Here is a 17,619-nt window from a genome sequence, read left to right as displayed (position 1 = left end):
TAGCACTTTGTCATCCCTCACTGTTAGTAGTGGTATTTATACGCTTCAGTATCAATCCCCACAGCCTTCTGAGAGGTCTTTGCGGGGCGGGGGAGGGGGGGGTGGACAAAATGATCCCAATTTTATAGATCGGGAGCTGCCAGATTAGAGAACAGCCCACACCTCTGAGCTCTTCTGTAACTTGGGTCAAATTTGGCTTTTTGTCTGGTTTGGAGTCACACTGGGTCCTGTGTGCTGCTGTGACTGGGTGGAGAAGTAGAAGAAGCTGCTGACCTGCTTCTCACCTGTAGAGGCTCCTTCATGCTCAGGCCTCACAGCTCTGAGCCAGGGATGTAGGAGCTTTCCTTGGTTGACAGCCAATCAGGAATTGGTTCCACGTATAGGAAGTGAGCAGTAGCTTTTGTCCTCTGCTGCGGTCTTGGGGACCGGGGGAGGCTTAGTTGGGTGACGTTTCCCAGAACCTCAATTTGACCTTGAGTGAGTGTGTGCAAGCCCAGCCAAGAGCAGATAGCAGGAACCTGAGGGGCAGCCACTCCTCACAAGCCTCCCAGCCCTCAGCTCATACCTACCTGCAGAGTGTGCCGGAAGGTGGGCAGGAGATCCGTCAGGGTGGGCCTCATGGACCAGTCGGGGTCGCTGAAAGAGCAGTTTCTCAGACTGATGCTCCTGATGGGGATCTCCTGCAGGAGGATCCGGGCCAAGCGCTCATACTTCATGACTTGCTCAAAGAAGAAGTTGACTCTCAGGTTGGTGGCGCACCTGGCCAGCTTGGCCCAGGACATGCCCCAGATGACCTGCCCGTGGGGGTCATGACTGTGGCACTTGATGTTCATGGTCCAGAGGGTGCCGGCATTGTTCTCACACAAGTTCTCCAGCAGCTCGTCGGAGATGCAGTTGTAGTTGAGGCTCAGGGACACCAGGTTGCGGAACGTGGCCATGGTCTTGTTGAACTGGGGGCTGCTGTAGACAGCGAGGTGGTGGCTGAAGTAGTCCTCGAGGTTGAGCTCTGACACCACACTCTCTTTCCTTAAGTAGCTCAGGGAGTTGAGGATGTGGCAGCCTTGCCCCACGGTGAGCCTAGCCCCTTTTAGGCTGAGATAATCCAGGTGTTTGCCCATTTTCTTCAAGAATGAGCTCAAGCTTTTCATGAGCAAGCTCCTGATGCTGTTCCTCCAGACCAGGCGGTCCAGTTCCAGGTGCTGGACGGACAGAGATTTCAGACGGTTGTTTCTCTTGCCCAGACACGAGAGAAGGCCTTGCATGGTGACCTGGAACTTCTTGGTCAGGACAGCGTTGTAAGGATGCAGGAATTTGATCTCCAGGTGCTCCAGATAACGACCAAATTTCTTAACATACCAAAGAGCCGACACAAATTCGGACGCGTGTACCCTGGAAGGTCTCCCAGTAAACGTGATGGTCCTGTATCGCCAGAGGTCAGCCGAATACATCATCTGGTTCCACTTTCTGCAGACAAGGGCCGCTCTGGACCTGTCTTTGTCTCCCAGCCACCAGAAAATACGATGTAGGCACACATCGGGAAGGGTGGCCCAGCAGCTCTGGTCTTGAGGCTGGATCGGTTGGCCTTCTTCATCCATCAGGGAACCGGGATGTCCACTGCAGCTGTGTGGTAGGCAGGGCTTCCAAAAATGAGGAAAGAAAAGCAATCACTTGTTTTCTGTGGGGAGTAAAAAGGAAGAACCATCACCTGCCAAACACATATTAAACCCAATGGAACAAACTTGCACTATGGCCCCATGTGTAGGTACTGGGCTGGTGCAGGGGGTGCAATGATAAATCCACCATACTGTGCACACCTGCAAGGAGTCACAGCCCATCAGGGGTCTATCAGGGACATAGACCGGGACTCAATGACAACACTGTGGGAGACATGAAAATCCTCAGGCATATTCATGGTGCAGGGTAGCACAAACGGGGGTATTAGTTCTGTCTGTGTAAGAAGAAGTAGAGAGGGCTGCTCAGAGGAGGTGGCATCTGAGCTGGGTTTTGCAGGGTGAGTAGGATTTGCAAGGCAGACAGGTTGGTGGTGGAGGAACTGGTATATTCCAGGCAGAGGGAACAAGATGGGCAAAGCCACAGAACTGTGAGTATACGTGATGTGTTCACATTCAAGGAACTAAAAATTGCTTGGAGCTTAACTTGTGAGGGTCAGGGAGTGATGGAACTGGAGCTGGAGCAGTGGGAGGTGCTGGTTCAAGGTCATCATTCAAGATGCTCTGAATGATGTGATAAAGGCTGTGTCCTACAGCCAGGGATTCTCACTGTCCCCTCTCCTTAAGACTTTGGAATTCTGACATCTTCTCTGGATGAGAATCAGTGTCTGTGTTCAGCGACATTGCTGATGGCTGTGTTTATATTCAAAAGGTGCAGCAGCAGCACAAAGGTGGAGAACCTCAGCTGAGGTCAGGGCAGGTCGAAGGATCACACGCCCAGAAGTGACGTGGTCAGTCTTGAGGTAAAGAAAGAATACTCTGGGGGAGTGGAGGAAGGATGGTCCATAGTAGAGGCCAGGCTTGAAGCCTGGGACTAGGGTGGCATTATAGTGGGAATCGGGGTGGGTAGTGAGTTCTTTGGCAGACATGATTTGGTAACTGGTGAACACCTGTACTGGGAGGACTGAAAGGTCTCTGACTTGGCTGTTGGATTGCAGGTGGTATCCCCAGCCAGGCTAGGGAGTCCCAGGGAAGAACTGGGCTAAGGCCCCGCCAGATACACTGAGCCCTCGGTCAGACTTTTCATAGCCATCTGCTGTAATCTTCATGGCTTTGCTTTCAATGTTTCCCCTGCCTGAGAACTACCCTCCTTTGCTTTACCTCTCCCAAACCCCCCATTTTTAAAGTTCAAGCCCTACCACTTCATAAAGCTTTTATTGGCTTCTTTACCAGGTAACCCAAGATCATTCATTGTGGTTCACAAGAACTCAGAGCTGGAAGAGATCTGAGAATTGATTTTTTTTTTTTTTAACAGATGGAAACTAGGCACAGAGAGGTAAAGGGGCTTGCCTATGGTCACACAGCAAGTTAGTAACAGGACTCAGGCTAGACCTGGGCTTTCTTACTCTTTCTCTTATACTTTTTTCCTACCTCCACTTTTCAGGCCTCGGGTTCGGAGGGACAAGTTAATCGTAATTTTCAGTTCGGGACAGACACTTGTCTGTGCAAGACCTCTCTTTTTTTTTTTTTAATTATTTATTTATTTATTTATGGCTGTGTTGGGTCTTTGTTTCTGTGCGAGGGCTTTCTCTAGTTGTGGCAAGTGGGGGCCACTCTTCATCACGGTGCGCGGGCCTCTCACTGTCGTGGCCTCTCTTGTTGCGGAGCACAGGCTCCAGACGTGCAGGCTCAGTAATTGTGGCTCACGGGCCCAGTTGCAACGCGGCATGTGGGATCTTCCCGGACCAGGGCTCGAACCCGTGTCCCCTGCATTGGCAGGCGGATTCTCAACCACTGCGCCACCAGGGAAGCCCCCAAGACCTCTCTTTGATTCTATTTATTCATTTATTCCCTTTTAATTCTATGTCCCACTCCATTGCTCCCCACCACAGGCAACTATTCCAGTGTGTTTGATGTGCTGCTTTCTGTTTGTGTGCGTGCTTGCCAAATGTGTGTTCAGTGTCTGTAAGCATCACTCATGTTGCCCTGCGTACGTCTCACACGGCATCTGTCATCTGAATAGACCCGGTGGTGGGTATCCCCTTCTTTCTCTTACCCACTCTCCCTGTGATGGACCCCCAGGCCTCTTCCAGCTCCCCCCAACAGCACAGTGGCGATGAGCATCGTCAAGCAAGCTCCCGTAGGGGACCTATTTTGGGGTCTTCCCCTGTGCCTTTGTCCTCCCTACCCCATGATCACCTACAGAACTTTTTGGCCCTTGCCTCCAGCCGGCCCTCCCATCTCCCACCCAGACAGACTTCCACACGGGAACTGGTAGCAGCCTGCCCCCACCCAGGACACAGGGCTCCAGTGGGGTCAGCCGGCTCCCCTTCTCTTTCTCCTCTCTCCCTGTGTCCATCCTTAGTATAATCTTAGTATAATCTAAGCCTTTCTCTCCCAGAAACCCACACACTCCTTGAGACTAGGGACAGCCTCATTCTTCTTTTGAGGAAGTACTTAAACATTTAACTAATGAAGAAATAAGGTTGTGTCCTCCATCACATATAAACTGCCCGGGGCTAGGGGACTCCACGGCACTTAGTAAGGAGCAAGGGACCTAAGAGGTGCTCAAGAAAAGCTAAACCAGGGAATTCCCTGGTGGTGCAGTGGTTAGGACTCCTCACTTCCACTGCAGGGGGCACCAGTTAGATCCCTGTTCAGGGAACTAAGATCCCACAAGCCTCGCAGAGCGGCCAAGGGAAAAGAAAAGAAAAGAAAAGAAAAAAGCTAAACCAGTTCGAAAGCTAATCGAAGCCCTTTGACCCAGCAAGGTCACAGAGTCTGAAGAATTATCAGACACTTTAAGCCATGGGGGGCGGGGGGGTTGGAAGAACATCTTTGGTGGGCTGGGAAAGGTGTTGCAAGTGGTCCAAAAGTCATGTTACCGCCTGGAACCTCCCCTCTTGTAGCTTAGTGGGTTGGATCCTGGTTCTGTCAACTGCGGTATGTGACCTTAGGCAAGTTGGTTAATTTATTTATGCCTCAGTCTCCACATCTGTAAATATGGGTAATATAGTACCTTTCTCCTAGCGTTGGGGGGATTAAACGGGCTGATATACGGAAAGCACCGGAACAGTGCCTGGCACACAGTAAATGTTATAAAAGTGTTTGCTGCCATCAGAAAGTGGGTGGCAAGGTGCTTCCAAAACATCCCTGTACGGAAGGTATTTACAAATGGGAGGTTAGGAAAGTGTCCCGGCGAGATGGCCTGCTAGGTGGGGAGCGGGATTCCAACCCAGCCTAAGGACGCTGGAACCTAGGCTGGGTTTACCACGTCACACAGCCGCCAAGCCTGGGAGGAAACCTGGGTGTACGATCACCCGGGGAGGGGAGGTGGCCCAGGAGCCTCGCGGGGGCGGCAGGTGAGGAGGGCAGCCCCGCACCCCCGCGCTGGCCTCGGGGGGCGTCCCCGGCCTGCGCCCGCTCGCGCCGCCTTACCCGCTGCTCGCCAAGACCCGCCGCTCTCTGCTCGGGCTGCTGGGACCGCGAGCGCCGGCCTGCTGCGCCCGCGCCGCCTCCGCTCCGACGCCACCGGCGCCACCGCCGACTCCGCGCCAGGCCCCGCAGAGGCTAGAGGCCGAGCGCCCGGCCGCCTTTGTGACGCGCCGCCACTTGCGGGGCTCTGCTCATGCCCGCGGCCGCGGGGCCCAAACCTGGGGTTGCCAGCTCAACCGATCGTGCGCGTGCGGGGCAAGACGGGTCCCCGCGCAGATGGCCCGGGAAGGCGCCCTGGCCGGGGGGCCAGAGGCGGGAGGCTGGGCCCCGCGCCCCCTACCCGTCCCTCCTCATGCGAGGAAGAGGTTCTGCCCCCGGACTTGGGGCGCAGGCCCGCGCAGTCGCCACCTTTCCTGTCCTGACCCATCCCCGGGGTCCTGTCCAGTCCCAGGGACCCAGCGTGCGGGGCCTCTCTTTGGGAAACCACTGTCGCCGCCGACCCAAGGAAAGTCTTAAGCAAACCTGACTTCGCCAACTTGACAAAGCTTGAGAAATGCCCCACTTTTCCAGTTTCGGGAGGGTGGGGTGTCCTGGGCCCTTCCTTCCCTGGTGGGGTCTGGGGTCTCCCCACGGGCCAGGCAGAAAGGTAGGGTGTGCTGTTTGCTGGGAGGTGGGCTGTATCTCTAGGTGTCTCCCTGCCAACAGCCCTCACTAGCACCTCTTTGTGCTTTACCTGGCTCTCCCCTGTCACCCAGCCTCATTTTTCTCTTCCTTTCTCCATTTCTTCTTTGCTGCCACTCCCCTTTCCTTGCCGTGCTAGCCGCTGCCATCCATGGCCCTGGAAAACCAGTGAAAAATCTACAGAAAGGTGGAGGACAAGTTTTCAGGGAAGGCTTTTTTATTCTTCGGGGACAAAGCTGGGTTCCCTAAGGTGTCCAGGCTGTGTGGAGCCTAGATGCTTGATCAGAATTCTCAGGCAGAAGAGACAGAGCCCTTTTTTCTTCTGGTTTATCTGTAGCTCTTGGGGAAACCAACATCTCGGCTCAAAAGGAGGAAAACAGTTAGAATCCAAACCTTTTCTTCTACAAGAAAGAAACCCAGTGAATAAAACCCATCTCTTTTCGCAAGTAAAGACTAGCACAGAAAGCAAGCAGAAAAACCAGTGTAAAAACAAAATCTTCTAAATCTGTTGTACCTTTTCTTTTCCAAAGCTAGCTGGAACTTCTCACTTGTTTTCCTTTTGATGAAGCTAACCACCAGCATTTCTCCTAAAGAAATGGATATTAAAAAAGTTCAATGTGTTTAAAGTGGGGAGTGTTAGTTCCTAGGATATCTCTGGGTAATCCTATCCCCAGTTCCCGGAGCAGGAACCCTGAGCTACAGATGCCATAGAAAATGTATGGAGCCCAGTGAGCCATGAGGGGTCTATGGGAGGCTTGGGACAATGTTTAATAGAGGCCTATCATCATGAGAGGGGTGGACGAACAGATTAGAGGATACCCACACCATGGACTCTTATGCCATTAAAAAAGGGGGGGGGAACATCATTTGACTTGGAGGGATGTCCTTGGGTATTGATGAATCATAACATTAAGATGCAAAGAAATGTGTATAATTGGACTCCAAATGTGTATGTGTGTGTGTGGTTATATAACAGAGCTGCCAGATAAAATACAAGATGTCCAGTTAAATTGTAATTTCAGAGAAACAAATAATTTTTTTTTGTATAAGTATGTCTCATGCAATTATTTTGTAGTTATTTTTGTCCCAAGTAATGAATTTTTATTTGCTAAATTCGGCAACCCTATTATGTAAGGATGGAGGGAAGTATGGAAGGAAATTTCAAATTGTGGGAGGCAAGGAAATATGGCAATAATAACACCCCCAGCAAGTGTGAAATTCACTCAGCTTTGTAAAATTATGTGCTGTGTGCATATAGAGAAGAAGTTAGAAAAAACAAGATCTAGGTCTACTTTTTTGTAAGGAGTGTGCATCATATATTCAGTGAAAAAGGCAAATGGCAGAGTAATGAATATAGGAAGATGATACATAGGGGAAAAGAAAAAACAATTCAAACCCCACAGAGGCTTGTTCATGTTTGTGTGAACAGAGGTAAAGCTTTGGAAGGATACCCACCAGGATTCTGAAACTAGTATCTCAGGGCGTGGGACTGGGGAAGTGGGGTGGGTGTCGGGGAGGATGAGCTTTATCTTTATATTTGTTTGTATGGTATCATGTCAACTGGTTACAACAAAACCTAGTATTTAGTAGTATCTAGTACTTTTGTATTTTGAAAAACATCAAATAATGAAAGCTTTTTTTTTTTTTTTTTGAGTGAGGCATCCTGTTTGGGGCTTAAAAGCATAAGCTTTGGAACTATATACACATGTATTTTAGGCTGGATTCTGCCACTCTCTAGTTGTATAATCCTGGGGAAGCTACTCACCTTTCTGTCTAGTTTCCTTATCTGTAAGATAGGGATAAAATACCTGCATGTTTTTTATAATGATTAACCATTTGTAAAGAGCTTTGCATTGTAACTGGTACATAATGGTTAACTACCTCTAATACTAATTCTTATTATTATTGGAAAATAATCTAGGATGTAACAAATCAGGCTATTGAGGCTGCAAATCCTGATCTGCTGGAGGCAAGATACCAACTGACTTAGTATCTTGACCAAGGCTCTGATCTCTGGGCCTGGATTGCCTTATCTACACCATGAGCTACAGAGCTAGATTGGGTGTGCTCTGTTCATTTGTTTGCTCCACCGTTTTGGGGCATTTGCTGTGGTCATTCCCTGGGCTGGGAACTGGAGATACAGAGATGAAAGATCTGGCTCTGCCTTCTGAGGTGGGAGATGATGCACATATATTACCAGGTGATAGGTGCTATGAGAATGGATTTGGACACACAGAGAAAGGGGAGATAAAGATGTCTGAGAATATCCTGCAGGTCTTGGGTTTCTCTAAACACTGTCCAGATGGCTCCCAGCCAGATAAGGAGAGAATGGAGGCTGGGTACCTGATGTTGGGTTAGGGTTGGCAGGGGAAGTAGGATGCCACACTGAGAACACCTCCTCAGAATGTCATAGGCTGTCTCGTCTTCTACAGGAGAGGAGGCCCTGAGCTTGCCATCAGACTTCAAAGGCAGATCCGTGGTTTTGTTTGTGCCTCTTGGTGCTTGCCGTGTTGACTTTTCAGAAAGAAGGGGAAATCTGCTTGTATTTTTCATCTTTGGACGGACGTCTTTCTCTGCTGTGGAAGTTTGATCTTCAGCAGCCTGACTTGAAAGGGATGAAGGAGGAATATCTGGTTTCCCAACTGGAGAATATGTCACAGAATCTGAGATTGGACGGCATCTGTCCTGCAATTATGAGTCATACTTCAAATTTTAAAATGACCTCAGCTTTAATGGTGGACAATACAATAGGCAAGATAACCTGAAATTTTCCCACTCTGAAATGCTGGATAAAATATGACAAACATTCACTGAGCTGACTTTGCAAGAAAGCAAGCAAGCTCCATGTTCCAGGAATGAAGACCTGACCTGTTAAGCACATGAGCTGACACTTTAGGAGGAGATGTGGGGTCAATCTCGTATCTAAGAGCTTGGATAAGAGAAGAGTCCCATCCACACAAGAAGTGAAATTGGCAGTTAAGATTCCCCTTTCCCTGAGTAAAGCTGGGAACCTTGAAGGCTAACCTGTGGTGGCTAAGAGAAAAGAATCGGCTAATTGGAAAAGGAAAGTGGCAAGAAAGCTTGTCTACCTTGGACTAGAAATTGAGGGTGGGGAAGCAAAACCGACACTCCTGAAAACTCAAAATCCGAGGCTCATGCCATTCTTGTATTTGGGGTTCAGATTTACAAAATCCTCATGCTCTGGGAATACCCAAGCAGAAGAATTAATGTAAAATTTGGGAGGTATGGCAGAAGCAATCACAAAATCCCTCTGGAGGTTACATCATCCCAAACTAGGTCATACAGGATTCTCACAGATAGAGTCTCACCAAATAGAAACTCACGATTCAAATTTACACACAAGGAAACACTCTACCTTGGGTAAGAGTCATAGACACAACCATTAGGATTAGTCTCCAAGGAGTTCAGATAACAGAACTATAGGAGAGAGACTGTAAAATAAATTAATCAAAAATGATTCAAACAAGAGAAAAGAATACGACCCTATGAAAAAAAGAGTAGGTGAATTTGAAAGAGAGATAAACAGAACTTCTTAAAATGAAAAATACAGACACTGAACCTCAATGGATAGGCTTAAAAATAGCAGGTTAGATTTGGCCAAGAAAGAATGAACTTGAAAATAGATTTGAGGAAATTACTCAGAATATAGGAGAGAGAAATAGAAAATGTGAAAGGTTAAGGGACACGAGGATAGAACGAGAAGGCCTGATGTACATCCAATATGTTCCACAGAAAGAGTTGGGAGAACATGGAGGGGTTAGGGAATATTGGGGATTCCAAGATTCTCAGATTATAGCTGAGACTTTTCAGAACTGATTAAGGCAGAACTAAATCTTTAGATTTGGGCAGGAGAAATTGTGAAGAAGAGAGGAAAAAAATAAACACACTTGAGCATATTGTTTTAAGCAGGATGAATAAAAATAAATCTTCTCTTGGATGCATTGCAGTGAAACCAGGAAGATCAGAGGCAAAGAGGATCTTGAAATCAACCAAAGAAAAAGGGTTATCCACAAAGGAATGGCAGTTACACTGAGAGCAGACTTATCAACAGCAATCACAGAGGTGGGAAGTCGGTGGACTAAACTTCAAAATGCTAAGAGAAAATAACGGTTAACGTAGAATTGGATGCACAGTTAAACTACCATTCAATAATGCAGGAAGAAAGTACCTGTGCAGGCAACTAAAAATTTATTCCTCACAGCTTCTTGCCGAGGGAACTACCTAGACGTGTATTTCAGGAAGAGAGAAATCCTACCGAGACGGAAAGCTTGGGATTTAAGAAAGAACGTGAGCGAAGAGAAAGGTAAATATGAGAGTATATCCAAGCAGGCATGAATTGCACAAAATGACAGCAATAATAATGACTAAAGAGGGATAGTATGAAAACAAGGTGAAACTAAATTCCATAGCATTTACATATCAGGTGGGAATAGAGAATTGGAGTCAACATGTTCTCAAATCCATATATTGTTTGTAAGGAGGGTAGGGAATATGATTAATTTAGACTTTATTAAGTCAGGTATTCCTATTAAAATGCACTAAATGTCACTAATGGTAAATTTTATATGTATTGTCCCACAATAAACAAAAAGGTCTAGATCATCCCTAGGGTCTCTTTAGTTCTGATATTCATATTTCTCTGAATTGAAGGGTAAAGAAAGGACAAACAGCGCTCCATCCAAGCAGAAGGAAATGAGTTCTTTGGAGAGAAGACTTAGGAAGTTTCCCCAGAAAGAAAATGCTCCCTCCTGCAAAAGAAGGGAGCAGCTTGGCCCGGGCTAATGCACTAAAACGTGCTCAGAGCGATGGAGGGAGGAGTTTGTGAATGTTCCCAGGCAAAAGCAATCAATCAATCAATCACATCGTGACATCTTTACAGAGTCCCCCTTTTGGTACCTAGCCCTGATATCCGTTTCACTGTGGGAAGATGGAGAAAGTTGTTAACTTTTTCGAGGGAGCTCACAGTCTAATTGAGAAGACCCCCGCATGGGACAGAAAATAATAAGGCAGGTCCTATTAAGGACCAAATTACCATGTCCAGGCCCTGAAGGCTGAAGATGTTTGGAGGTGATCAATGATAGCTGGACTGGTCAGGGAGGCTCCTTGAAGGGCTGGCACGACTGGAGACCAATTATGTGTGCTAAATTAGCCTAAACCAATTCACAACATCCCTTTTTGAACAAAGCAAAACTAAATATGGGAACCTCTGTTATCCATGCTGTGTAAAATTGGACCCAGAATCTACCTTTCACATCACACTTTTTGGAATATGGACTAGCTATTGGCACCATTAGAAAATAACTAATTTCTACTCACCACATGGTGGAAATACTTATTTCCTGGGATCATTTGGTTGCAATAATGACAGCAGATGTTGCTTTCAGGAGCTGGAATTCTCTTCCCTGAAAAAGCATGGAAACAACAGCACAAATGATTGCCCTTGAAAATGGCTAGCCCGACTGTCCCACAACTGCGTACATGGCCTGCAGTCCTGATGATGAACTGTCCCCGGCCTGCTGTGAGTGTCCTGCACTGCCAGGGTCCTTGGCCACACAGGCCACCCACAGCAGGAATCACCCACATCATTTCCTTTAAGCTGCAAAAGTGCACTCGGGGCAGCACACAGCCCTGATGAAGACACATTTTCCTGGAGCAGGACTGGTTTCTAAGGAGACGGAGGGAGCCGTTACCACAGACGCCAGCCCCGTCCAGTCTGACTGCTCTTTCATTTCACCAGTTTCTGAGCTCTGTGATCAAACGAGGAGTTATTGCACACATCTTTGTTGACTGTGTTGAAGCTGTGTTGTGTTGTCTTGAAGTTGTGTTGTGTTGATGAAGTTGTGCTGAAGAGTTGTTTGTTGGCTGTGTTGAAGCCCAGCCATGCTGGAAACGTACACGAATCTCAAGCACTCCAGTTTTTCATTTGCCGATTTTAATAAAATTGTTTACCAGGAGAGACTTACCATCCAAAGGATTTTAGGCTCTCTCCACGTGTTACTGTGTTACTAAAACAACCAGTGAACACAAGATCTGTCACATTGCTGTCCTCCGTAAACACACCTCATGAAGAGGTAACCAGGTCAAGAGAACACACAGTGGTACCAGGCGGCCAACACATAGGCCCCAAGGTCAGGAGTTACAACTAGATCCCTTCTGTCCGCTGCTGATGATGGAAAAAGCTCCTGATTTGGTGTCAGGGAACTTGGGTGTCCTGTCTGGTTTCTGCCTCTAGCAAGCCCCTGTTTCATTCTATGCATAGGTTTCTCATCTGTAAAAGGATGCAGGTGGGTCTCTGCTAGGCTGGAATCGTGCTTGAGGGGTTCCAAGGAAGCCTCCCATTTTGTTGGGCCCCCATTGCCTCTGCACTCATCTGTGTAGCTCCCAGGCCCGCAGCTCCTGGCGTCTTGGTCTCCCTGGACCAGTCATTTAGAGATCACAGCAGACACACGAGAAGGCCACTCTAGTACGTGGTCCAGAATAGCCAGATGAAATTGAGACGTGTATCTGTCATCACACATGTCACCTGTCCTGCTGAGAGCTTACATTCCTTGCCATCCCTGCTCACCTTTCTGGCGCCGGGTCTGCTCACCCCAGCACTCATCTCTGTGCCGGGCCAGCATGTGGAGCACGAAGCGCTGGCCGCAGCCTGGGCAGACCTCCGTCCGCCTGCCGCAGTGGTGCTTGTGGATGTCCACCTTGTTGAGGCGCACGGCCAGCTCACAGAACTGACACTCGACGGGGCGCTCCTGGCATTCCTTGGCCTGCGGGGAGGCAGGCGGGACGGGCATGGTCACTGGCCTGCAGTGACTGCAGTTGCATTGGGGATATGAGCTTATTTCCCTGGGGGATTGAAGCCAGTAAGAGAAAGCAAGTGGGAAAGGCCAGGGGGTGGGAGGATGCTCCTTGGCAAACACGAGCTCTCTTGGGCTTGTGGACCGTGGCAGGCCCTTCTGACGGGCATCTGGGGGCAGGAGGCCCTGTGGTGAGCTAGCTCCTCACCGTGCCCCAGGCCTCCCTGGGCGAGAAGAGAGAGCTGGAGGCGGGGGGTGGGGGGACGTCTTTATTATTGGCCCCCTCCCCTCCTCCTGGGCTTGGGAGAAGAAATCACAGCTGACTCTCACCTCGTGAATCTCCAGCAAGTGCTTCGGCAGGCTCTGCTGACACATGGCACACCCCACCTAAACACGGAGGGAGACGCTGGAGTCCCACCCAGCTCAGCGGCCCTGGCTCTGTGTGTCAGGTGTGGGTCTGTGAGCGCCCGGGGGCAGGAGTCAGGTTCCCTCGTCTCCCTGCAGCACCGGCCCTGTGCTCAAGGAGCATCTGTGGGACCCGCTGAGTTGAAATGGATGCCTGAGCTTGACCATCTCCAGAAACAGCAGGAGAGAAAAGTTAACCTTTGACCAGCCTTGGCCATGAGCGCCTTCTAGAGCTCTCCTTTCCTGTCTCTCCTCTTGCCACATCTCGAAAGAACATTTTACCTTTCCTGAAACAGGGACCCCCTTGCCTTGGCCGAACCCATCGCCTGTAGGGAAAGGATAGGGGATGGGAAAACCAGGGTTGACTCAGGGCAGTACAAGAAAGGCAGATTTAACTACCCTTTCCACTTCACAGGGGGAGCTGGGCGCGGGGCGCCCACTTGAGACGGGCTGCAGTGAGGACCGGGCTCCGACTCGCCGCCTGGTGCCCCCACCTCCATCCCTGCTTCCGCCTCCCCACCTGCTGGTGCCCGCCCTGGCGGTGCTCTTCCATCTTATCCTGCAGGACGGGTTCCTTGCACTCTGGACAGCGGACCAGGAACAGCAGACAGTGGGCCTCATGGAGGGCCAAGTGGCCAGGGGCCACGCTTCTTTTGCTGCAGGATCAAGAGGGAGGAAAAACAGGCTTATTTCATGGTATAAAGCAGGGAGCCGTATTTCATATCCAGGGCTGCTGGATTAAGATCTTTCAAGGCCTCAAGCACTGAAAATATCATGACGATACCACCTGCCCCCCTTCCCCGTGTTGTTACTAAATCAGAACAATGCAAAATCATAAAATAAGTGTAAGGATACTCTGTAAACTCTTCTGTTGCCTGGGGTGAGAGGGAGTGGCCGAGGAGGGGCAGGAGGCAGAGGTTACAAAGGGGCCGGAGGAAACTTTTGGGGGTAATGGAGAGGTTCATTATCTTGACTGTGATTGATGAAATATAATTTATATTTTAAGGCAGGACAAGAAAAAATTAAACATAAAATTCTCTCTGTGTTTGTTTGGGCCTCCTCCCTTCCTAATGTACGGTGTGCATCTGTATTACACATTAACCAGAGCTCCTCAAAGATGGGAGTGCCTGCTCGATTGTAAAGATCAATTTTTTCTTTCGTTCTTCTGAAGCTAGCAATGTAACTTCATAAAAGAATAGGGTTCTTTCCCAGCTCTGTAGGGGGTCCTAGTGACAGTGACTCGCTGTTTGCTTGGTACACTTTGTACGTGCTTACTTGGACTATGTATCCTTGGTGAACTTTTTGTGAAATATCAGTATGTCATTTTGATGTATGATCCTTTGTCTCAAAAATGTATATGACTGTGCCTTCGACTTCTAACTGGTGGGACAGTTCTCAGAGCTTTCTGAGAATCTGCTTCCTGGGTTATCATTCTCATTGTGGCTTGAATAAAATTCCCTTTCGTTCTTCCTAACTTGATAGTTTATTGAATTTTAGTAGACATGGTGATGGTTTCATGGGTATATATCTATGTCAAACATGTCAAACATGTTTGACATAGATATATGATAGATATATTATAGATATAATATATATATATAATATATATATATAGATATATTTGACAAACATGTCAAATGGCACACTTTAAAAATGTACCACAGGGAGTTCCTTGGTGGTGCAGTGGTTAAGACTCCACACTCTCAATGCAGAAGGCCCTGGTTCAACCCCTGGTCAGGGAACTAGATCCCACATGCATGCCACAACTAAGAGTTCACATGCCACAACTAAGGAGCCGGTGAGCCGCAACTAAGGAGGCCACCTGCCTCAACTAAGACCCGGTGCAACCAAATAAATAAATAAAATAAATATTTTTAAAAATGTACCATAAATGCAGTTTATGTCAATTATACCTTGGTAAAGCTGTTTTTAAAATGAAATAACAAATATCAAATTCTTTCAAATATTTTGTCTATTTTCAAGCGCTCCCCTGCTTGGCCCACAGCCAGTTGGAAGTCCAGCCCTGCATGCCCACTCTCCTTGCAAGGGCAATGCCAACTTTCAGAATCCCCATAGGGAGAGCTTCCCAGGTCTCCCAGAGCGAGAAGCCATCTATCTTTCCCTGCCTTAAGGCTCACCTGTGCAACCCACAGAGAGGTTGAGACCCTTCTTGGAGACCCCAAAAAACACAAGCTTCTGACCCTCCCAGGTCCCAGGCAGGGTGTTTCTTAATACTCCTCCTTTCATTTCAACCAGCTCTTGCTCGTGGCAGCTTGGGAGAGAGGACACGTAGTGGCCATAGCTCTAAAGGCCTGAAGGATGATGAGAGTTGCCCGCCCATGTCCTGGGCACTTGGGATGTGGCCAGAGGGGAGTAGCCAGAGCCTCACTCTGCTTGGTCTGAACAAGGTCTTGGCTTCTGCACAGCCCAAGCAGGTGGCACAAAGGCTGCTTCCCACTCCCTTCCTCTATTCTTGCCCCTCTGCCCGGCCTGGCCCCTTTCTCCTTCTGCCCAGCCTGGCCCTTCAGCTCTTCTTCCTGAGCTGGTTCAGCCAGGAGGGTCTGCCTGGAGAAAGCTCTCTGGGAGGGATCCCCCTGGTTCCCACCACAGGTAGGGAGCTTCGAGAGTGAGGTACTTCAAGGGGCCGGGTCTCCCTGAGTTAGAGGTGTGGTCTGGATCCCTGCTCTATCCCCCTACCCCGTTCCACAGCGCCCTCTCAAGGTGAGGGTGGGTGTGGTCCCGGACAATCTCCGTGGGCCCCTTTCTGTCTAAGACTGGTGTGCGGAGCATATGATCCAAACTCCAAGTTAGGACCCAAGTTCTGAAAAGTGTGAGTAGCCCAGCAGGGACAGCTAGCCTGGCTGTTTGGCTTTAGAACTGTCCCAGAAAGTCTGAAATATCTGGGGTGGGAGTGGGATGGCATTCAGGGATGTTCGCCAACCCTGACCATCTCTCATCATCTTCCTACATCTCCTGAGTTTAAATCTTCCACCCTGGCCCTCCTGGGTACAAGGATCCTTTTCTCTTAACTTCAGAAAGAGCCTTATCCTGTCTGCCCCTCTCACTAGCCAGCCTCAGGTCGGCCACCGGGAAAGCAACTTCTTACCAGTTCCTGCACACCTGGAAGTTTCCCTCCATGTTCTGGTCTGCGGAGTCCTTCTGTTTCGAGGAGTTTCGGTTCTTGCAGGCAGAGAAACTAAACTGAAAGTGTTCCAACCACCCCGCCCACAGCCCAGGAAGGGAGGGGTTTTCAGATTTCTCAGCCCAGGGCTGCTCCAAGGTTCCTGTGGCTGGACACTCCAGGAAGCCTCTCTGTAGCTCGGCCAGCCCAGCCGGCCCCTGCCGCCTCCCTCGGCCTGTGCTGCTGCCACCAGCTGTTTCTACGACCCCCTGGGTGGGAGCCAGAGGCCAGGCCTCCCCCTGGGCAGCAGCCCCTCCCCTCACCCAGGCTGGCCTCACTGCATCCATGTCTCTCCATCCCCTTCCATAAAACACTGACCTCCCTCTCTCTCCTGGTCCTCTTGCTGGTCCTTCCTCTGCCGGGGAGAGAGCCGGCATGCCGTTTTGAACTTGAAGGTTGCTCCCTGAGAGTGGCTCCTGGACCTCCTGCATCCTCCTCCGGTCCTGGTCAGGGCGGGAGAAACTGGGGATGCAGCGTGGTGGGTGCCAAGGCTGCAGTCTTTGGAGCCACATCGCTTAACAGCTTGGTGACCTGGGGCAACTGCCTATCCCCCGAGCGCCTCTTTCCTCGCTTGTAAATCATTACAGCAAGCACAACTGTAATGCTAACAAGCGGGCAGGCAAATGAGGAAGTCTTCAGACACAGAAACCACTGCACTGAGGGGTGATGTAACTTGCATGAGCTTCACTCAAGATTCCAGAAGTGTGGGACCCACCTTTGGTGCTCATGGAAGAAAGACGGGGCTGGGTTTCTGCAGGAGGAGAGCTGGGATCTGTGGGTAGAAGTCCCAGGAGGCCCCGAACTTCCTCCTGGTTACAACCCAGTCCCTGGATGAACCTGTCAGGGATGGAGGGGACCTGGCCCCACGAGTGAGGCCGGGAGGGTCTAGGATTCAGTGAGCATGCAGCTCTCATGTTCCCCTGTGGGTGAGCTTGCAAGAAAGCCCATCTAAGCCAAGATGCAGACAAGCTCTTCGTCTGGACCAGCCCAGGGTAGCACACAGGAAGAGAAGGGGTGCCGGCCTGCCAGACGGAGTGCTCTTCTGGGATGTGGGAACAGGATGGGAGGCTGCTTACATACCCCCCACCTCCACTTGCTCGATAGACCCTCTCTCATGTGCATCTCCCACCCCCAGGGTCCTCAGAGCTTTCCCAGACCCCAGACACAGCTGTGCTAACAGAAGGATTCCAAAGCACCATATTGAGTGATGGCACAAGCAGGCTGAGAGAATTCTTGTGAAGTCTGCAAATGGAGTGAGAGCAGCTTTCCTGAGGAGGATAGTGGGATTAAGGAAAAGGTTCAGACGTGGTCTCCAGCCAACTACCAGACTCTAAAATTCAGGTTCTGAATGAGAGACAGTGGGTGCGAACAATAAATATCAGTGATAGGAGATAACAGCGGCGAATGAATGCTTAAACATTTCCTGTGTTCCAGG

The 17,619-nt window shown here is 49.6% G+C and overlaps 2 protein-coding genes across 8 annotated transcripts in view; both read right to left on the bottom strand.

The window, feature by feature from the left end:
- FBXO39 (F-box protein 39) overlaps positions 1-5,923 on the bottom strand; it is a 41,073-nt gene extending 35,150 nt beyond the window's left edge. For all 3 annotated transcript variants that reach the window (XR_009698223.1, XM_061175027.1, XM_061175026.1), the window contains exons 1-2: positions 5,839-5,923; positions 570-1,637 (exon numbers count right to left, since the gene is read on the bottom strand). Coding sequence is in view for 2 of the 3 variants with exons in the window: in XM_061175027.1 (XP_061031010.1) it covers positions 570-1,595 (1,026 nt within the window). In the remaining variant the exon portion in view is untranslated. The remainder of the gene's footprint in view (positions 1-569; positions 1,638-5,838) is intronic.
- Positions 1,576-16,179, bottom strand: XAF1 (XIAP associated factor 1). Of its 5 annotated transcripts, none has more exons than XM_061175031.1 (8): positions 16,110-16,179; positions 13,524-13,659; positions 12,929-12,985; positions 12,373-12,568; positions 11,124-11,209; positions 8,130-8,471; positions 6,301-6,373; positions 1,576-1,637 (listed from the first exon to the last, which is right to left on the bottom strand). In XM_061175031.1, exons 1-7 carry the CDS (start codon positions 16,139-16,141, stop codon positions 6,317-6,319), a joined length of 906 nt encoding a protein of 301 aa, XP_061031014.1. In that variant the 5' UTR covers positions 16,142-16,179; the 3' UTR covers positions 1,576-1,637; positions 6,301-6,316. The 5 variants fall into 5 exon arrangements, with proteins under 5 accessions (XP_061031014.1, XP_061031012.1, XP_061031011.1 ...); XM_061175029.1 differs by lacking the exon at positions 1,576-1,637 and adding an exon at positions 5,847-5,943; XM_061175028.1 differs by lacking the exon at positions 1,576-1,637 and adding an exon at positions 5,986-6,187.
- Positions 16,180-17,619: the final 1,440 nt, after the last annotated feature.

This window comes from Eubalaena glacialis, chromosome 19 (assembly GCF_028564815.1).
Source record: "Eubalaena glacialis isolate mEubGla1 chromosome 19, mEubGla1.1.hap2.+ XY, whole genome shotgun sequence".
Classification (NCBI taxonomy): domain Eukaryota; kingdom Metazoa; phylum Chordata; class Mammalia; order Artiodactyla; family Balaenidae; genus Eubalaena; species Eubalaena glacialis.
The sequence above is the reverse complement of the archived record's forward strand: the minus strand, read 5'-3'. Positions and strand labels throughout refer to the sequence as shown.

Excerpts from the sequence above, each read along its gene's own strand:
- XAF1 (XM_061175032.1), bottom strand. The coding sequence starts at position 16,141 with ATGGAGGGAAACTTCCAGGTGTGCAGGAACTG. Across the intron at positions 12,986-13,523 it reads GCCAGGGCGGGCACCAGCAG|GTGGGGTGTGCCATGTGTCA; the intron begins GTGGGGAGGCGG and ends CTCCGTGTTTAG. Across the intron at positions 8,472-11,123 it reads ATAAGTATTTCCACCATGTG|GACAGATGCCGTCCAATCTC; the intron begins GTGAGTAGAAAT and ends TCATAATTGCAG.